The following is a 22,072-nucleotide window of genomic DNA, read 5'->3' on the forward strand; positions in this document are numbered from 1 at the left end:
AAAACATTTCTTCATTTTACAAGTAATGCAGTTTATTATCTCCGTCCAATCCGATTTAGAGTCCTCGCCGTCCATTGTGCCACATGTTTTGTCTCATGCTTTTTTTTAATCTGATAAGCATCTCGAGGTGTCTCCTGACGTTCTGCAGCAGAGCTCTCCTTAACTGCAGATATGCAGGATAATTAGCGAGTTGCAGATATAGAGATTATTTCCTGTCGAGTAGACCTTTCATTATTAGAAGTGATACTCCATAAAGGCTGTCTTCGGTGATAGGAAGCACTGTTTTGGTGAAAATTGCTCAGCTGAGGTCATACACTATAAGCCCCGGCGGGCCTTTGCGAAGGCCTGACGGATTCTGCTTAGTGTTTGTACATATTAGAATTGCTAATCAGATGCTAATGCTAGTGAGTGGCAGAGTTGCGAGGCAAGGCAGCTACAGAATGGTAATCAGCATGAAGTTGGCCTACAACAAAGAGGCTGATTATTTAAGCCCCACTCGTTTCATTTTTTTCCGTTCCAACCACAAACCTAGATTCGTACATTTGCTTGTGCATTTCCTTTTGAAGTGCTGCTTGACGTCAGTACTATGTGATTAAAAAGATTTCAGTAATTTTTTCACGTCGGCTTGTTTTCTTACAACGGTTAACAGAACATTGGCTTAGTAATTAGCTTGAAATGTAGATTTTACCACCAATCTAGCGCCACCCGCTTTCCATCTGTTCACAATTAATCAAGTGAAACTGTTCAATAAGCTTACTATAGTCACAGGCGCTCACTTAGATCTCAGTGGCAAGGAATAACTCTTGGCTTGTGTGCTCATTAAAGTAACCTGTTAACATGCTTTGTGGTTGTATTATGTTAGCTTGCTCAGGTCAGGCAGCCTGCTGTGTGGCTGCAGTGGGCGACAGATGGCATTATGGCCCTCGGTGGGGCAGTAAGCGGATGCCCATGGTTAGGGTTAACTGCAAAGACAGATGTAAGTTTTTGTTGCTTGAAGTGACTGCGCGTCAGTGTGGAGCTTGATCACGTTGATGTTTACAGAACTGCTGTTGCTGCTTTCTGTCCAATGAATGGGCTGCTGAAATGTCAGCGTCAGTCTGTTGTTTTGTACTTCAGTCTCTCTTGTCTGTCATGTCGCATTGGCTCGGACTGCTGTGACAGGCCATTGATTGAGTTATAATTCATCATATTGCCACGGTGGATGTGGTTTGAATAGATCTGGTTCAACAAATTGTTTTCGTGTCAGCTTTCTTTCATCTTTGTAAGTTTGCCTTCATGTTGATGAATCTTACCACAGTTTAATAGGCGTAATAGTAGAGCCTGACTGATATAGGATTTTAATACTGATAGTGACATTTGAGGATTTAAAAAATCAGATATAGATCCTTTTTTTCCCCCTTTGTAGTGTTTTACAAATCCGCCTAACAAGTGAAAATTACCTGGTTTGATCCCAGGTGGAAACACAAATCACCCTTAAACAAATGAAAATTAGCTGCTCTTCTACTGAAAAACGGTAAAAATAACAAACTATTAACGAGTTGCTCTACACGCAGCTTTACCTGACACATTTTTGCTTTAGCAAACAAAAGCAGATTTCTATACAAATACAGACATCAGGTACTTTCAGTCCATAAATCAGTTCACCTCTACATAATAGAGTCCAAACATTTTCATTTTGTGCTTTTCTTTCTGCCTTAAATACTATTTAGAAGATGCATTAAGTTTTTTTTTTATATTCAGTTGATATAACTGTATCAGCAACTCCTTTCCCACTGCTATCAGACTCTTGAACAGCTGACCTATTTTAACAGTAATAATAATTTTAGCACATCAGGTCATCTCACATATCAAACCAGCATATTTAGCTCAGCTCTTTTGCACATAAATCTATTTAATACTTCAGTTTTTTTGCCTCCATTTATTTATTCATGCTATTTGTATTTTATCTGTTTGTACATATTAACCGGCATCTGTGTGTGGACAGCAGAGAAAGAAGTTCATTGTACAGAGAAATGCTTTTTTTCTTTGCACACATGACAGTAAACTCTTTGAATCTTGAATACAGTTTCATGATTTTTGTAACAATGACATTTCTTGAGTGCTGCTTAATTAACTCTTATTTAAAGTTTTCAGCAAGAAAAAGTTTTGTTTTGGAAAAAATTGCAACATTTTTAGCTATTGACAGTAATTTCACATCTTCTTAATATTTTATAAAAGTTTAGATTTTTCAGCCTTGCTTCTGATTTCATCACAGCTTCCCTGGAGTAAAGGCGTATACGAGCATCCATCAAAATGAAAACGATGCAGCAAATTGAAGGTGGATCGCTTTCTGCCAAACCCTATCCCAAGCACTGCACACATGCAGTAAATGTAAAGATTCTCACCCGGTACCCACTGATGGATGTCTTCGTCTTTAAAAGCTCTCCCTTAGGCAGAGTTCAGAAAATGACTAATTTCTCCTTAGTCCCATTTTAGCACTACATTTGAAGCACACCTTCTTAATTTGCCATTCTCAGAAAGTTCCCTGAAGCATTAAATGGGTTGTCGGGCGCTTATGCAGCAAACCAGCCTGGGAACCAGCGTCCTCAGAGACCGAAGAAAGTTAAGAGCACTTTCCATCCATCTCAGTTCACACACTGTTGGCCTTTACAATTCACATCCAAAGCCACTTAACGCTGCCTTTGAAATACCATGAGCTGCAATTTTTTTTTTTTTTTCTCTCCCCCCATCTAGTGTAAAGATTGTATTTCGCCAATATCAGGTGTCCATTGTGAAGGTTACCAATTTACTGTGGCTGTGAAGAGTTGCAGCTGCACACAGAAAGCCTCAAATCTTGTCTTCTATTCAGCCTGTTTAAGGTTCAAGAGATCAAATGCCAAAAAGCAATTTACCGTGGGACCGGTTCCACAGTGTTAACTGTTGTTTTCCTTTTCTGCTCTGCTTCAGGTGTTCCTGCATCGTCTCAATCAGTACGCAGCCACCAAAATCGAAAAGAACGTCACAGAGGAAACGGTGAAGGTGAGAAGCAGTCTTTTGCTCTGACACTGCACTCAGCGGCATTACCCGTGAAGAGTTGGGAAGTTTTATATAAAAATTAAGCTTTTCTAGGGGGTGGGGGTTCTTTCAACCTGAACTAGCATAAAGTTCTGGACTGTAGAAGAAGCAGTGGGCGATCCAGGAAGCAGCTGTAAATATATTCTATTTTTAAATTATCCCAGCTGGAGGATAATAAAGGATGCTCTCTCACAGTGGGGGCGTTTCTTCTCTGAGCTTGCTTACTTTTGAAGGTAAACATGCATTCACTGGATATTTACTGGATGTCCCGTGTTTTGGAACGTGTCCCCTCATGTTCTGATTTGTTTGGGAACACGCTGACGGGGGTTTTAGATAACGAAAAGGGTCATCACTGCAAAGGCCGACAGCTGCAATGCCACCGAGCGGCTGAGAGTGCTCCAAAATGGAAACCCAATGATCGGATTTTCCTTTTTTCCTTGGTATCACTAGCTACTAAGTTTATTCTGGCTTTAGAACGCCCATGAAAGACTTCTGGTTTTCATGCTTTGGTTTCATTTCACTCGCTTCACTTATCCAGCACAGTTTTCTTTTCTTTAATATCGCCACAAAAATGACATAAATAAGGGCAGAAGTCAACACCACATGAAGGCTAAGTTTCCACACAACAGATCTTAACATTGTGTTCCTTATTTTTTTCTTTCTGTTAAAATATCTCTAATTATGTTTGAAATTCAAATATCAAAGAGATCTTAAGCTAAGATACTCATTACAAAGAAACCTCGGTTTTTATTCCGTGGCCATCAAAGCACCACCGACCACAAGAGGAAGCATATGCCAAAGTATTGATTCTCTCTCTCTCTTTCTGCCTCTCTCTCTCTTTTAGGTCTTATTCTCTAACATTGAGGAGATTCTGGCTGTTCACAAAGACTTCCTGTCCATGGTGGAGGAGCTCCTGCAGCCCGACCCTCACGCTCACCATGAAATCGGTCGCTGCTTCTTGCACTTTGTACGTAACTCGTGCAACTCGTGCTTCTGCAAATTGAATGTCAACTCAACGCATTTTAATTACGATGTCTTGTCCGAGCTCTTAAAGCTCCGTGGCACTGATGCTATCTCCCTTCGTAATACTCCTCAGTTCACTGGAGCGTGTGATCTGAAAAAGGGGGGAAAAAACCCCTCTGTCGGGGCTTCAGTGCACGGTTATGCCGACGTGCTCCACGTGTTGTCAATTTAACTCCCTTGGATTACTCACGGTGAGAGTGCCCACATGTGCGATATGCCTGATAGAGCTCTGATATACTGCTCTTTCCCACTGTATATCACAGTTCTTTGATGCGAAGCCTTGAGGCACGCTGGCGTATAACGGTCTTCAAAGTCTAATAAATCTGAGCGTCCTTCTGTTGGGTCTAACGCGAGTTTGTCGGTCGCATCTAGCTGCTGCTCATACAGGTGCAAGAGAGATGACCTGGCAGTATAAGTGGTACATTTAGGTTTATGACGTGATGACCTCATTAGCAAGATGGGATATACTGAAAACTCATGACCATAATTCAGTCATGAGCATGTCTATGGACATGTGTCCATAGAGATGAAACAAATTAGACACGCCTAACGTATTATGCAGCATTTTTCAGAGTTTCCTACTCTGTAGTGATTTGTTGGTGCTATAAAAGTTTCACGAAAGAATTACACAATCTACTCCAGAAACACAAAAAAGCCAGCCAGCTGGGCAGTGCGACTCCCTCTGTGACTCAGGCCTGAACATTAGTTTATGCTGGCTGAAGACTTTCCTTTTGGGACTGCATTGGAATCAGTCAATCCATCCCAAGGCCAGAACATAAACAATTTGGGTGTTCGTAAATAGTCTTCCTAGAAAACACGATTCGAGTCGGGCGATCTGTAAAGTTAATCATAAAGTTCTGTTTTTGTACGCGCTCCCGCTTGTTTTGACAGTTATGTCTCTTCAGATCACCCGCTTTGTCTTCTGCGGCACAGCAGCACGGCTGAAGACTGCGTACTATTTTTGCTGCTTTGTAGTGAGTGATTTAGAGGCTGTGTGGTCTGGGCCCGCTGCGAAAGACAATGAGTATGGATGTCATATGAATGGCTTTGGTGGAAGGTTGTCGGTCATGGCTGCGAGGCAGATGACAGGATATGATCACTATTATGTATTTGGTGATGAGTGGGACGAATAATTTATATCTTCTCAATTATATATATGTGCTCTCCAGTTAGTTTGCCTCGTTCTCTCTCTCATCTTTCTTTATTTTGCAGTCAGTCTTACTGTGTCTTTCCTGTCTTCTTTACTGCCCTGTCTGGGTTCATTTGTTTTCTGATGCCCTCCTCTCCTTTCCCATTTTTCTGTTTGACTTTGTTGCCCTCTTTCTGTTGCTTTCTGACTATAATTTCTGCTCCTTACACGTCCCTCTTTTTTTTTCTTTTTCACCTTGACTTTTTCTGGCTCTTGCAGAGGAGCCGTTTTCAGATTTATGACGAATACTGCGGGAACCACGAGAAGGCCCAGAGGCTGCTGCTGGAGCTCAATAAGATCAGAAATGTCAGGACATGTTTACTGGTGAGAAGAGACTCTGAACCTTTGTGTATTTGAAGAAAGTGTAAGCAGTCTTAAGCAGTCTTAAAAATGTATGTGTTTAGGTTCAGTAACAATTAAATTGTAAGTTCAAGCCTAAATCTGAGAAATCTGTTTTAGTTCTTGGTAAAACAGAAACATGATTTCTGGAACAATTAAAGCGTCTGAGGTGATTTCTAAGGGCCACTACACACTCTCCTGGGCACACAAACACGCAGTCACCCACACATAGCAGCTGGACAGTGTAAAACCCTCTACTCTGTGTCCCAGTTTGTTTGACAGCTGATGTGGCTCTGCCCCTGTGTGTGGGCTGACTCCCACTTCCTGTTCCGACGCTCTTAGAAACTTTCACTTCCACAGGGGAGCATCGTGTTGCGAGAACAAAAGTTGACTACGTTCCCACTGCTGGATTGTGTTTAGGGAGGTCAAAAAATTTGCACATTTTTCTTCTCTGTTTATCCACAGGTCCCCACTCATAGTTTTATCCTCTGTTAATAATTTTGGCTCCTTTTTTGTGTGTGACAGTTATAAGCATCTCATCACACCCTGTGTTTGGAGACGATGAAAAGATGCCTTCTTCCAGTAAAGAGTTAAACACCTAGAAAAACTACAGTATGACGGCAGGTCTGCTTGTATTGATTGGAGACATCTGTGGGGAAGTGTATGACCTTTGCTCACACTGTAAATGATAGAGTGAGAGACAAATACGCACATGCATGTACTATATACAACTATATGGAAAACTGGTGTCTTTGGCTAAACTGCCTCCTTAGATTAAAGATATTAACCGACACTGATCTGCTGTGGTCTTTATAGTCTTGACCCTTTGGTAACCTAGCCTGCCATCAGGGCCGTTTGGGTCTCGTGTTACCCTCCAAGCTCCAGTCAGCCATGAGCTTATATACTTCAGGTCATCTCCCAGACCCTACAGTGACCAAGATAGGGATATCCGCTCCATATAACCTCCACTATAACCTTTGGCCTGCTGACAGCAATAAAATCTGGTTTAGTGTTTATATTCAGCAGTACCGCTTCTAAATTTCAGGTGAGAGAAAGGTGTGATTGAATATTTCCTCATAATTTGCAACCTACCACATGAATTGTCATGCTGAGGGAGAAAAGTTAAACTCATAGTTTGTGGATAGCAGTGTTGGTCAGTGTCGTGATTCTAAAACATGGCTACAAATAACCCAGAAAATACTTCTTACCAAAGTGTAGGTAGAAAGATTACTTCACCTATGAAAATGAAAGAATTGACAGGACTAGAACAAATTGGAGTAGAAAAGTTAGCTATGTGTTTCAAATAGCTTTCTAAATTCATGGCAAACTGTTGAAATGTTTTAGCTAAAGGCTAGTCATAGACAAATAAACACAGCTGAAGTATAGCCAGCTAGCTTAAATTTGGAATAAAAAAGTTGTCAATAATTTTGCTAAAAGTATAGCTGTAAGTTAAATGTTAGCTAACTCTGAGGATTAACAGTTGAAATAGCAAGATAAAATCATGGCTAAACATTGAAATGGTTAGCTAATGGCACAAATACATTTGTAACGGTTACATCACTTAAATGAAATAATTAGCTGTTAAATAGTTCTGTATCATTTTTTTAATTTATTGAAGACGAAAATATTTTCACAGCTTTTTGCTAATTTACGCTAACACATAAAGTTTTGTGTATGCATTTGATGTATTTTGACACCTGTTTGACCTGTAGCTGCCACACTTATGTCTTTTGCTTTTAATTGGGTAATTAAGACTGGTTAAAAGCATTGCATTAAATGCATAGGAATGACATCATCAATACCCAGCTAATATTCACCAAACGTACTTATAAAAATATAGATATACTACATCTGTTTCTTAACAAACATCAAACATTGTCTCACGGTGCCGTCACCCATAGTCTCGCTTTGCTTCAAGTGAAACTCAGAATCCACTTTAAAATTCTGATATTAACATAAAACGCTCTTCACAGTCAGGATCCTGCTTATACGGCAGAGCTACTCAGACCAAGGTCAAGGTCTGCTAACTGTTCAGCGCTCTTATTTTAAAACTGGAGACTTTTGAGGTTGTAGCATCCAAACTTTGCTGAAAACTCATTTTATAGGTTAGCTTCTTCATAATCTTTCTCAAATACTTTACATCTCAGGTGTGTATGTTGCAATGAATGTAACACTATATATATGAATCTGTATGCTGGAACATTGATACTTACCTTTTACTAGCTTTAAAGCACTTCGTAATATGAAGTGCTTTATTAGTACGAATTCTCTGACAATGTTTCATATTTAATTTAATTTAACTCTCCTCTCCTCTGTTATCCTCTCCTCTCAATCCCACCAGAACTACATGTTGCTGGGAGGCAGAAAAAACACAGAGGTCCCACTGGAGGGATATCTGGTAGCTCCTATTCAGAGGATTTGCAAGTACCCGTTGCTGCTCAGAGTGAGTATAGTCTTGTGCACGCTAAACATGTGTTAAAGAGATACCACACCCATGCGCCACCTCTGTAGAGCAACTTCTTCCCCTCTTTTCGTCCAACCACACCTAGTCATTAGTTAGGGCTGTCCCATCCTATTCACATCAACCTCTGCCTTGCTAATGAAACACTGGCCTCATATTCTGACACGTCTCTGCTTTAGTTCCCTGGCACAGTCACATTGCAGGAATAACACGAGGCCTATCATCACCTCCGCGGCCCAGCTGCGCTTTCAGACACTTTGACTGGGCTCATTCACACTGGCACTCTAGGTTGTTAGTTTTGAAGTTTCCATTTTTGAATGTGAAACGTGAGTGAAATGAAATACATTTTCAAAGGCTTGTTTGAGTTGGTGATCTGAGCTGTCCCTATTCATTTATCTTGTTATGATCTATTAATTCTCCCAGGCGCTTTCTAAACAGCCACCAACATATGCGCAGAGATGTTATGATAATAAGGGGGTAATCCGATGCGCTGCGTTTTTGAAGTCTTTCAGCTGCCAGGGCCATAAAGTAACACCAATACATCCAGAAGAGTGTAAATTGTGCACTCATAGTAGCTGACATGCTAAAACACAGTGTTTAGACTACAGATTATGAGATTGGCATTTCAGTAGAAGGGTTTAAACCACTAAACTCAAAAACCACGAGGGAGTGAAAAGTGAAGTGCTTTTTACGATGGAGCAATATTTGCCAGCTATTCTTCCAACTGCGTTACTTTAATTATACTTTTCTGTGAAATTATGTGACATTTTGTGTGGTCTGTACATGCGTAGGAGCTGCTTAAGAGGACCCCGAAGAAGCACAACGACTACGCTCTGGTACAGGAGTCTCTGCAGGTGATGAAAGAGGTGTGCTCCAGCATCAATGAGGCCAAGAGACAGATGGAAAAATTGGAGATTTTGGAGGAATGGCAGTCGCATATCGAGGGCTGGGAGGTGAGCCTCAGTAAAGCATGTTTAATGATTTATTTCATTAACTTTAACTTAATGTCTTGCTGTATTTCAGAGTTTTGGGGATTTTTTTTTTTTGTTTTGTTTTTGTCCTAAGCTGAGCTTTCACTACTTAAGCTGAAAGTCATGACTTATTTAAAGTTACTCAGCCCTGTGCCAGCAAGAATTCCACATGGCCTGACTTGTGTAGCCTTTTAAGCTTTCGCATACTCGCTGGGAACAATGACTTGTATTCACAATAGCCATACTTCTGCATGGTTGAGTTAAAGCCGTCATGCTTTGGGGTGAGCAGTCAGATCATCATTGGGTAGATTGCACTTCTTTGTATGTAGGGTTATTTTTTCCCCCCCGTAGGTATTCTTAATAAGGGGTTGTAGTAGTTGGAAAAAGTGTAAAAAGTGATGGTAATTGTACAGAAAGAGGGCAGAATACTTATGTAATTGACCTGGCTTCATGTGAAAGGGCCTTAAGGCTTCCAGCACACATGCACACAGAGAGATGCTGCAGTGTTGATAGAGCCTTTTCAGGCAGTAACAGATATTTGTTTCTAAATAGAAAACAGGCTTTTTGACTAAAATGTTTAGAGTTTCTTGCATTTGACTGAGTTGCTCTAGTTTTTCTATGGTCACCCACAACTGTAAAGAGTTGCTTTAGTATTAGCAGAATGCCTTTTAGTGCGAGTGTTTTGCTTTACAGTAAAATATATGGCAGGAACTTCAATAGTGGCTCCATTAATACAGTTTAAATCCAACCCAGAACCTCAATGTAAGGCCGTTATACAGGTTTTAGGTTTACAGAGCGACACACAAACACACACAAATCTAAGAATAGCGTAATTAGAGTCAGGCTTAGTTTTTGGGTGGGGTGACATCTTGTGTTCAACATAATCCTGGCTGTAGCTACTTTGCAGTTTCCCCTCAGTACTTTTTATTAATTGTAAACATTAGCTCATTCTGGAGCCGGACCCTGCGACTGCTGCACGCCAGGCTCTCCGGCTCTAAATGAGATGGAACTAAGAGGGAGAGAAGAGAGGGGGGGGAAAGAACTGAGTGATGGTTGTATCTTGTTTTTCTGTGTGGGTGTTTTTGAGGTATTTCAGTGGGATGAGGAGTGATTGTGAGAGCCGCTGTTTTTTTTTCCATTTCTGCTCCTCCTCCTGGGATGATTGCTTGTTAGCGCTGACCCGCTTCACTGCTGGCTACCCTCGGGGCATCCTGGCAGGTTCACCTCCCGTGTGAGAAGCAGGGCTGTGGCCCAAAGTGGTCGCTATGATTGTGTGCTGCCAGCATTCGTCAGGGTAGTGATTGCCAGTTGGTTAGTGTTGCATGTGTCTGTGTTTTGTCACTGTGCGCTATAAAAATATGTTAATTTTAGACTAGAGGGTTGTAGTTTCAAGTTTCATTTCACATTCTGTTCTCTAGTTTAATTAGCATGCTTAAAATGTACTTGAGTTGTAGAGTTTGCTTGATTTGGCTTCCTTAGCTTAAAAAATTCTCTCATCTCTCGAGGTAATTGGCAAATACCACTTCAGAGCTCAATGCTTTATTTTTTTTCCCTCTTAATTAATGGCATATCCTGCTTTGCAATTGTTATGAGTCATTGTCTTACTATGAAAGTAGATGCTTGAATTCTGGATGAAACGGATGATTGAGGGTTTGAAGTGTGAAGCTTTTTCTATGGAGCACGGTTAATATAAAGAACAAGTGAAAAATGCTGCAAAAGAAGTGCAAATTTAAGTGAATGGGACAGAGGCTCTGCTAAAAGCATGTCTAACACAAAGAGGAAGTGTCAGTTCTTCCATTAAGGACACGCTGCTTTACAATCTGGACCGGTGTGATGTTGCCATTGGCCCCTTCAAGTGACCGAGACCTCTTTCTGTGTCTGGTGCGCACACATTGAAAAGCTGCAAATTAGTTTAACATCTGGTCATGGGCCCTTGAAAGAGTGGGAGAGTTAAAAAGAAAAGTGTGGAGGAAGGAATAAAAGATAGCGAAGAACAGAGCAGGGGAAGAAAAGTGAAAAATGATCAGCAGAAGGGAAGGGAGGAGAAGAAGGGGGGGAAAAAAAAAAAAAGTGGGATAGGTTTTGGCCCGCCCGTGTCTCCATTGGGAGCACATTTTCCGCCTCTGTGTGCATGGGGGTTATTTTTAGCTCTGGAGGGCTGATCAAACGTGGTACATAAATTCCCAGAGCAGGCAAGGTAAGGGGAAAAGACAGCACACTTTATCACTTGCAGCAGGAACCCCAACCAATCTGGTGACCAGACGCGACAGTGCAGCACATGGTTGGACTGGACGGGATGTTGTTCTGTAGAGGCTATTAACGGCTGCGCGTTTTTAAAATCCCACAGCAATCTGCTGTGAGGAAGCGGGGCTGTTTTTACAGACCCCTGAGAGTGGGAAGAGGAAAAGGTTGGGCTCTGTAGTCCCTCCTCCTGTTCAGACAATATAAATGAATGCTAAATGCCACAGTTTATATACTTTACTATAGTTTAAAATTAAAACTTGAACTTTGTGCACAAATTCCCACATCTCTCATGCATGTTAATGACAACTCACCTGTGTTTTGTTATTTTTCCTGCACCATTGTCCATTTCCAGGGTTCAAATATCACAGACACATGCACGGAGATGCTAATGCAAGGTGTCCTGCTGAAGATTTCAGCTGGGAACATACAAGAGAGGATTTTTTTCTTGTTCGACAAGCTTCTGGTCTACTGCAAGAAGAAAAATAGGTGACTTTTTATTCATTACTCTTCCCCAGAGAAAATGAAAATATTGTTTGTGCTAATTCCTGTGTGTCTGTCCTCCTACAGAACATTTAAAGTACAGACTTTATAAATAATTCACTGCACCGTTCCTTTCCTCTTACTGTGGGAAGTATTTTAGGTTCTGTTTTGTGAGGGAGTTGGAAAAACGTTTAAGGAGGCAGAGATGGAAGACGCATATTAGAAAAGGATTTAGACGAAATTTTGGGTGATTAATCAAGGTAGGGATATGAACCACCACGTTTGGGTAGTATTTTCCTTTTAGATTGATCTTTTAGATAATCTTTGGATGCAAATAATACGACATTTATTCTGATCAGGCAAAGCTGAATCGTGAAACTCCTCTAATTAATGTGTGTTTGGCAGCAGAAAACTGGATGAATAAGCTGAGTATATAGTATCAAGTATTAAATGTAAAGTATTTTGCTACTGATTACCTTTTGATGTCAAAATAGGCTGGTAAGTGTGACTGACTATTAAATATGATTTAAATGTTAAAGGATTAATCATAGTCTTGTTTCTCTCCATCAAAGGCGTTTAAAAAACAGTAAGACGTCCACTGAGGGCCCTCGCTACCTGTTCAGGGGAAGAATCAGCACTGAGGTGATGGAGGTGGAAAATGTGGATGATGGCACAGGTGAGCAGTGCTCTAAAAGAAGATACCCTGTTTATTTTGGACAGCTGCTGTTTGAGTTTATTATTTTTTGTCATTGCCTGTGCTAACTTGCCAGGACCACTTACAGCAGTTCTGGCAGCAGAAATTTAAATACATGCCATAATAAGCCACACGGAGAAGTAGACAACATAGCTGGTGCACAACTGTGTGATTTTTACACTTGGATCGCCAATGGAAAAATGAGACTTACCTATAAACATTTTTTAGACGTCTATAGTTACATATCCTTGGGGCTGTGCTGCTGCTGGTCCTCGGTGAACTTGAGCGCTTGTGTCTTTTGGCCTCACATAGCCACTGATTAGCATTTATATTTGTAGAAGCCATCATTTCCTTTCCAACGGTCCTAGATGGGCAGTAATATTGGGTGTTTTTGGTGAGGGATGGATGGGCTTGGGTCTGGATAAACAGGCGAGGCAGGCGGCAGAGCAGTAACTTGTGGGTGTTCTTCACCACAGGCGGGAGATCTCAATCTTAAAGCCAGGGTGACTGGATTATTTTAGCTTGGATTCCTATGTTAACAAAGTGCCACGACTTTTTCCCAGGCGCACACTTGCTGCCTGAGGTTGAAACACGCCCTCGGGGCATTCCATATAAAGGACACCACCACCACACCGTCTGTGTTTTTAGACGTGATTGTAATTGATGATTGTAATGGGTCACTTTTTGTTATAAGCTTAGAAAGAAAAATCAAAGGAATGTTGGGAAGAGACTGGAAGGGGTTCCTAAAAGATGAAAATGATGATGGGCAAAGGTCAAGAGTTCACTTCCTTTATCTGGAGGCTTCTTAACATGTATATACTACGGGCATAGTTAATCACAAGTACGCACCAGCTCTGAAGGAGTATTCTGAGGACTCAGTAGTAAATAATGCTGATGGATAGTCCTCCTTCTGCATTTGTTCCCTCTCGTTTATCTCATTAAAGGAGAAGAGTGATAATCAATGAACCACTCGATAGAAAGTCTGATAGTGGAGCAGGGAAAAATGAGTCCGAGTCCAGCATTTGCAGTAAGACAGAGTATGATATTCTCTGGATGTTGTTGTTGTGTTTTATTTATTTATTTTTTATTAAAAATAGACCACACGCTGCTATATAGGAAAGCAATAACTCATCAAGAGGCATGTTTTTTTTTTTTTTTTTTAAATTTATAGATTTTTTTTTTCTTCACTCCTTTATAGTAGCGCTGATGTCACTATGTCATTCGGCTTTGCTTTTCTCTGCAACGACTCACTTTGTGCCCCATGTTATTGCTGTGTTTCATGCGGTAACCCTTATTTACTGTGAACCCGACTTCCCAATAACTCTGTTTACTATGTCATGATCAGTGTACCCACAGACTCATGGCCTTCCCCTTTCAAATATGAAAAAGTTCTGGGATTAAATAAGTCCTCCCCTTGCAAAGAGCTGACTTTTTTTCTTTTTTTTTTAAACTAGAAGGAGCTGAGATTGTTTCTGCCTGTGTTTTCTCCTTCTCAGCTGACTACCACAGCAGCGGGAACATAGTGAACAACGGCTGGAAGATCCACAACACGGCCAAGAACAAGTGGTTCGTCTGCATGGCCAAGACCCCGGAGGAGAAGCAGGAGTGGCTGGAGGCCATCATGAAAGAGAGGGAACGCAGGAAAAGTAAGCAACTGTTTGTCAGTGTCAGGGCTTTTATTACACTCAGGGAAAGCCGGTCAATGTTTTCTCCTTAGCATCTGTCTTGATTTAAATAACTGAAAATATAGGCTGTGTTTTGGGAAAATCGATACAAAGCAATATAACTTGAATGATTAAAAACGCAAATAGATCCCAGCTGCGAACAGCATGTGGGATCTGCATCTAGGACTGAAGGGGTTTCTTGAGTAACTGTGTTATTTCCCTCAAGCAGATCACATAATGAAGGCTATAGCAACTGCTGATTATCTTGTCAAATTAGGAGACATTAACCTTCTCCGTCTAGTGATTGATGCTTTTAGTGTAGGAGCTAGGTGCAAAGATTATTAATGCGGTGATACTGACGGTCTGTTTGCACCCTCTCCTGTGTAGGTCTGAGGCTCGGCATGGAGCAGGATACGTGGGTGATGGTGTCAGAGAAGGGAGAGAAGCTCTATCACCTCATGACCAAGGGTAACCTCATAAAGGACCGGAAACGCAAGCTCACCACCTTTCCCAAGTGTTTCCTGGGAAGGTAAGGATCCTTCTGCTGGTCTTGATGTTTATTCCATCGAGTGTTCAGCCCTATGGGTTTTCTCTGTGTCATGTAAGCATTTTACCTGTGAGTAGGTCAGACTGCATGACTGTGCCAGGAGCCTTTCAAAAATTAAATCTGTATTCTGTGTGTCTCTAAAGATTTATAGGACCTTGTACTTGATGTTAAAAGAAGTGGTATTAGTAATGTAACGTAATAATAAAGATCAATTGGCCAGGATTTGTAAAGACAGCTGCTGGAAAGAAGAAAGCAATGGTACTTTCTGCTCAGGAGACTCTGTGTTGTGGATCCGCCATCTCAGTCACGGGAAAATGAAATCCAGCGAGATTTAGCCCATGAATCTTATTTAAGGATTATTGGTGTGGTGTCTGGGGATGGATCGGCCATTGAATGCCAGTCATAAATCACAGGCTAGATATCCCTGCGCGGCTCAGCTGACTGCCCCTTTTGCTCCCTCGCCCATGTTAGATTATAGTAAGCTGTCTGCAGAGAAATCCATGAGGTAATTGTTGTAGAAGGTTCATTATGCCAGAGGGCAGCTCTGTCTGTGTGTGCGTGTGTTTGTGTTACCATCCGAGTGTGTCACGCTCATCGTTGTCCTTGAATTTTCACAGTTAATTTGGGCGCGCTTTCCATATTTACTTTTGAGTCTGAATATGACTATCTCTCCTGCACTCGCTGACAGGTGAAAAATATTTACTGTGAGTGGTGCTTTGCTGAAAATCTCATCCTTGGTTTATTTTAGGTAAGCAGAAGTTGATGCCACCGTTTGGGTATTTTGCTTTCATAATGTGAAATGCAGACGAATTGGTTTCACGTCAGTGTTGTAGGTTTCTGCGCACTTGTGTGCTTTAATGAGATAAAAGACTTGAATACCTGACAAGGACAAACTTTTTTTTTTTTTTGTAGTTCTACTTCAAATTAGATCAAATATGTGGGGAAAGACACTTTTATCGGGAATCTGGGAACTGCAAAACTTTCTCTTGGTCCATTCGACATGTTCAGCATCCTCTCTTGTTATATAGCATCTATCCCATATTGTACCCCAATGTGGGAAGAGGACAAAGTGTGACTGAGAAGGTGGCGAACGTGGATAAAGATAATAAAAACAACAAGCTTCTGATGATATGTGGAAGCCAAAAATATGTTTACAGAGCGATGCCTGTAATTTTAAAGGCTCAGCTAAATCATTGAATGCTTCCAAAAGACGGCCTGGGTTGGATTCTGTTCAAGTTCTGATCCTCTCTAACAAATTTGCCTTGTAAACACTCCAGTACAATTCAGAATGAGCCATGTTTTCCATTTGTTATAAAATTGTACTTTCAGTTTGTTTTTCTTGAGTTGTTACAGTCACGTTGAAAATCTCCCGAGCTTATACAGTCATGTCAAAATCCCTGTTATTTTTAAAAGCATAAAGAGAGAGGAGGGGAGCAAAAACCAACCAAAAAGTCCAATTGGACATAGTTGTGGCCAAGTTACATGGCATGGTGGTTTGAAATGAAGGGTTACTTTCTCCTTTGGTCCACACAGACAACACCAGATCCCTTGCGGTCCGGAGAAGGAATGGATCTGTCAGCTGAAAAGATTAGCAGGATCAAACACTAGTCCGATGCGGTCATCTTGTTGAGTCTGAAGCGATCATATGGTGAGAAAGTAAGCTCAGGGAAGCTTTCTTTGAAAACCTATCCCCTTTCACCTGGATGACCACTTGTGAGTAAAAGGACGTCTATGGCCCCTCGGTACTTCCCCTGTCTGCGCTGATTTCGGAGATGATTACATGAAGGCGTAATTGGCTTATGGAAACCAGCATTGTATGTCTCTGATGAAAACCACATTGCCTATGGCTTCAAGTCAGCCCACTCCCTCCATTGTGAAATGCTTTGCCATTATCCCCTTTCCACGCCTCCCCCTTTTTCTTTCTGACTTTTTCTTTTTAAAACAGAGGGCTATTTCTGTGTCTCAGACTCCTCCCTTTCAAATGCTACGATCTTATTTGAGGTTAGTTTTCTGCAAGAGGGTAATTCATCAAAGAAAATGTGTATGAGAGCCACCTAGTCTGATATTATCATCCAATTTTAAACCTGAAACAAACAGAAAAACCATGTGCACATTTTCTACATATGATGGACTCCAGCAGTATATTGTCGTGACAGATGCTGGTGAGTATTTATGACAGTTATGGTAAATGGACTGGTTCTTGTATAGCGCTTTGCTACTCTGCTTGAGCACTCAAACCGCTTTATACTACAAGCCTCATTCACCCACATATTCATACAGTCATAAATGCTTACACTTGGATGAACGCATCGGGAGCAACCCCTTATGCACCATGATCATGGACATGGGAAATGATATAGGAAAATTGGAGAAACATGCATTATTGCTTTCTTGCTGAGAGTTCTGCAAGAAGCCTTTTTATCTCTTGCAATGCTCTTCCTGTTCTGTAAATATGAAGTTATGCCAGCGGGTAGTTTGTTCAGCTCACCATAAAGACCACATGGGGGGGAAACAGCTTGGCCGTCTCTGCCCGAAGGCACTAAAATGTATTTAAATGAAGCACCTTTAAAGCACACTAATTAACACTTTCTATCTTGTTTGTTTAGTCTATGCCTAAGCATGTCTATATAAAACTTCAGTTACAGGCAACCGCTTCTTCTGACTGGCAAACCAAGTAAAACTCATATTAAACAAACATAAAGAGCTCCAGAAGTTCTACATAGTGCGCCTCCCCCCCCCCCCCCAATAATATTTTTTATATAACTTCTGCTGGAAATAAAAGGATTAAAAGTTGACCTTTTAGCTTCGAATCTGTTTTAACCGTGTAAAATATTTGATTCAGTGGGAGATTTAAAAAAATCCATGACAACATATAAGTAACCACAAAAATTCAAGTTTGGTTAGGAAATGTTACAAAAAACTGAATTCACCTAGTTTAACACGCACGCACGCACGCACGCACGCACACACACACACACACACACACAGATGTGAGGTGTTTACCTGGCATCATGTGCAACTTGGTTTAGTATCTTGTCCAAGAGCCCTTTGGCGCATGGAGTTGCAGCAAACCTTGTGATTAGTGGGCAGTGTGCTCTACACTTGGGCCAAGGCTGCGCAGGATGTCAACTTTCCAGTTTTCTTCCATTTTTACTCAAGAAACGCGTAACTAGTGGCTCCATAGTGTAGCAGTGTTCATCTAACGAGCGAAAGAGCCCCAGTTTGATCCCAGAAAGATGCACAAATCCTTTTGGGGGTTATTTCAAGAAGGTATAAAAGCCATATTCAACCCCATCATTGACCTTTTCAGATCATTTCTCCATACAGAGGTTGTTATAGGTTTGTGGTTTTCCCCCTGAGGTTTATTTTGGAGTGAAAAGACGTCAACAATCAGTGGTTCAAGAGTGTGACAAGCTGGCGGTGGCGTGTTCAGTGAGTTGTTTCTCTAAAATCGTTTAAAAAATGCTGCTTTTGGCTCAACTTTGACACCAGTTGCCCCCATCGTGGCCTGGAAGCGTGTTCCACAGAATTCCAGTCGCGCTGCTGGATGTGTTTGTTTGGCTTTTGCGGACAGACGGGACATCAAGGATGTAATCAGACTGCCGCTGCATTGCCTGTTCATGCTCAGTCCTCTCTGTCTTTACTCTCTCTGTCTCTTTTATTGAGTCACTAAATTATAAAGAATTATCCCATTAAGTTCATTTGGGCCAAAACATCGGATGCTGTGTTTGGTCCTTTTAGTGGTTGGTTTGTTTTTTTCTTTCCAGTTGTAAATGGTGCAGAGGGGGGAAAAAACCCACCCCTAAAAAACGTGTTTTTCTATCAAGAAATTCCCAAGCTTGAATCAAATCCTCTGTTATTGATGTTATTATATTGTGTGTCTAAATTAAATAAAGTCAAACTGGACAAAAAGCGAGAACTAAGGCCTGCTGGTTGTTTTAACAAACAAACCTGGGCCTTGACTGTAAATAAATCATTCCCCCTTTGCCAGCCCGGGTGTTTGTTGCCATAGTCACGTTGATTTAGAGTAAATGCAGTTTGTAGAAAGTTATGAAGGCTGTTTCTTCTCTTCTCTCTCCAATAATCACAAACATTGCCCTTTTATGAAGTGAGGAAATTTCCCATGGGTTTTCTGTGCATTTGTGTTGTGTTGTTGTTGCGACTGAGCCACGTATGTTGCCGTGCCAGTTCTTTATTTTGTGCTTCTGTTTTTTGAAATTTATTCCCCCACCCGACCAGTGAGTTTGTGTCCTGGCTGATGGAAATCGGTGAAACGGACAACCCAGAAGAAGGGGTTCACCTGGGTCAAGCTCTGCTGGAGAATGGTATCATCCACCACGGTTAGTTTTTCATTTTTATCTCCCGTCTTCTCTCCCACTCAGACCTGCTTTATCATCCTTTGCTGTCCCACATATTAAATCAAATCTGCCACAGTCTAATTTACTTTGTGCTGCACAGTGTAGAGCATGCAAATGCCTGCCATTCCCTAACCTAACCTCTAGACATGTCTGAAGAATGCTGTGCTTTCACTCTCTGGCTGGAGTCTACAAAGTAGATGTGGCTCTCTTATTTATTTCTTAGCAGGTGTCCCATTTAAACACAGCTTTGACACAATGTTTAGGTAAGGGATTATAAATATTAATCTTTTCTTGCCTTAATGTTTGTGTTATATTTTCTCAGCTGCTGTTCTGTGGCTTTGGGTAACAAGTGTGTTTAGTGCATGAGACTTTAAGCTGGCTAACGCTCTGCATTTACACTAAATGGCGCATGCAGCCCTGCATGGTTTTTCTTTCTTTTTTCTTTCTTTTTCTTCCTCAAAAGTGTAGGGCCCCAAGTCAAGTTGCATCTTAAATCACTCAGGGGCACTTTATTGCTTCCTCAGTGAGAAATGAGATTGGGCTTCAGAGCTGTTCCTGACAGAGAGGAATAACTCAGAGCCCCTCCGAGCTCTCTCTCACGGTGCAGTTAGCAGTCCCCATGCGACAAACGATAGAATATCTTTTTATTTAAAAAAAAAAACAAAAAACAAAAAAACTTTAATGGAACCTGCTCAGCTGCAGCCAAGAGTACGAAGCCAGCTTTTATGACTGCTGGAGGGTCTACACACAGTCCCCTGAAGCGAGAAAAGCAGGAAGCTCTGAACAGCTGTGCTATCTGTGACTGCTCTGTGTGGGGTTGGAGTCCTTTTCTTGTCTGGAGAGCTTGTTTCTCTTTGCAGCCCTGCTTGGTTTGAATGCGTTTTGTTTTTTTGTTTTTTAGTTCTTACATTTTCACATTTAAAGCAAACTAAATAATGCCCCCCTTCACTCTGGGGCCTGAATGTGTGGCATTTCTTTAGTCACAGACAAACATCAGTTCAAACCTGAGCCCGTGCTCTACCGTTTCCGCTACGACGATGGCACCTATCACCCGAGAAGTGACATGCACGATGTTATATCCAAGGTAACAGTGCTCCGGTGGAAACGCAAGTCAATTTAAAATTGCGCTTTAAGCGCATATCGCTGAAATAACCCAAACTCTCTCTCCTTTTTCTCACAGGGTGTTCGGCTGTTCTGCCGTCTTCACAGCCTCTTCACTCCCGTCATCAGGTGGGCGGTCATTTTCTTTTCCACTCCATTGCAGTCAAGCCAGGTGGGGGCATGTGTAGTTTAGCGTCTGGCTTTTGTGCCTAAAAATAACCCCTGCCTGCCACATACGAAAAAGTGACTAAGAGGGATTAGGTTGTGAACTATGAGCTCATTGTTTTCGAGGACTTGTGAGGAGTTGGCACAGGCTCCTGTGGGTGATTGAGCATGACAGGTTTTATCTGGCTGTTCTCAAAACACAGATGTGCTGAAAGAAACTGAATCTATTCCCTCAATTTCCCTTCGATGCGTACATTTATGCTTAAAACAAAAATTGGTGATATTGTGATGAATCTCACATCACTTTTGATGCTTCCGAGAGGAAAGTTTGTTGGAAAATGTTGTCATGGTGAAGAATGTCAGTTTAAGTGGGTGATCATTTGATTACAAATAAGGTCCTCCTACAGTTTCCCCTTTGTTTGTGTGTGTGTGTGTGTGTGTGTGTGTGTGTGTGTGTGTGTGTGTGTTTTATAACCTAACACATGGTCTTGATCAACATGGTAAGCAGCTTAAAAGGTAATTCTAAATATCTGGTAGTTGTAGTAATACAAGTTTGACAAACATTCCCATATTTGTGGTGTTTTTACTTGCTTTTGTGTAGAGATCTTAATTTCATTCCACATTTTCATCAGTATAAAACCTGTTTTTCAATAAATAAAGCCAAAAATTAAAGTTATTCATGCAGATTGTTTTGTCAAAAATATATGACCAGGTTTCCGTGCTTGTCCCACTAGACATCAGTGTGGCGTTCGATACTGTTACAGCGATTAGAGCATGTTGTGGGTATTGAAGGTACTGTGCAGTGGTTTGGATCATACCTTTCTAATGGACTCCAGTTCGGTGAGTTCTTTTCAAACACAAAGGTTAGTTAGTGAGTTCTCCAGGGTTCCGTGCTAGGACCAGTTCTATTTACATTATACATGCTTCCCTTAGACAATGTAATTAGAAGGCATAGCATGCATTGGTCACTGCTGTGCAGATGATAGCCAACTTTTTCTACCCATGAAGCCATATAACACACACCAATTAGTTAAACTGCAGGAATGCCATAAACACATGAAGACCTGGATGACCTCAAACTTTCTAATTCAGATAAAACTGAGGTTATTGTATTCAGTCCTAGAAATCCAAGAAACACAGTATCTAGCCAGATGCTCACTCTGGCTACATTACTCTGGCCTCCAGTAACACTGTGAGGAATCTTGGAGTCATTTTACCTAGATATATCCTTCAATGCGCATATTAAACAAATATGTAGTACTGCTCTCTTCCATTTCCATCCAGTATCTCCAAAATTAAAAACATCCTGTCTCAGAGTGATGCTGGAAATCTAGTTCATTTATTACTTCTAGGCTGGACTACTGTATTTCCTTATTCATTCCAGGATGTCCTAAAAACTTCCTGAAAAGCCTCCAGTTGATCCAAAATGCTGCAGCAAGAGTACTGACAGGGACTAGAAAGAGAGAGCTTATTTTTTTTCTATACTGACTTCCCTTCATTGGCTCCCTGTTAATCCAGAATCAAATTTAAAATCCTGCTCCTCACATACAAGGTCTTGAATAATCAGGCCCCATCTTAACTTGATGACCTCATAGTACTGTATTACCCCATTAGAGTGCTTCGCTCTCGGACTGCAGGGTTACTTGTGGTTCCTCGAGTTTTTAAAAGTAGAATGGGAGGGAGAGCCTTCAGCTTTCACCCCCAACCGGTCGCGGCAGATGGCCGCCCCTCCCTGAGCCTGGTTCTGCCGGAGGTTTCTTCCTGTTAAAAGGGAGTTTTTCC

General features: G+C 41.3%; 1 protein-coding gene across 1 annotated transcript in view; it reads left to right on the forward strand.

The window, feature by feature from the left end:
• Window positions 1-22,072, forward strand: part of prex2 (phosphatidylinositol-3,4,5-trisphosphate-dependent Rac exchange factor 2) — a 93,855-nt gene that overhangs the window by 14,988 nt on the left and 56,795 nt on the right. The window contains exons 2-13 of the mRNA XM_063483722.1: window positions 2,947-3,018; window positions 3,899-4,021; window positions 5,486-5,590; window positions 7,947-8,048; window positions 8,858-9,019; window positions 11,634-11,767; window positions 12,334-12,437; window positions 13,952-14,101; window positions 14,507-14,648; window positions 18,906-19,006; window positions 20,005-20,108; window positions 20,205-20,254. Coding sequence (XP_063339792.1) covers window positions 2,947-3,018; window positions 3,899-4,021; window positions 5,486-5,590; window positions 7,947-8,048; window positions 8,858-9,019; window positions 11,634-11,767; window positions 12,334-12,437; window positions 13,952-14,101; window positions 14,507-14,648; window positions 18,906-19,006; window positions 20,005-20,108; window positions 20,205-20,254 — 1,349 coding nt within the window. The remainder of the gene's footprint in view (window positions 1-2,946; window positions 3,019-3,898; window positions 4,022-5,485; window positions 5,591-7,946; window positions 8,049-8,857; window positions 9,020-11,633; window positions 11,768-12,333; window positions 12,438-13,951; window positions 14,102-14,506; window positions 14,649-18,905; window positions 19,007-20,004; window positions 20,109-20,204; window positions 20,255-22,072) is intronic.

The sequence above is a fragment of the Pelmatolapia mariae genome, linkage group LG9 (assembly GCF_036321145.2).
Source record: "Pelmatolapia mariae isolate MD_Pm_ZW linkage group LG9, Pm_UMD_F_2, whole genome shotgun sequence".
Lineage (NCBI taxonomy): Eukaryota > Metazoa > Chordata > Actinopteri > Cichliformes > Cichlidae > Pelmatolapia > Pelmatolapia mariae.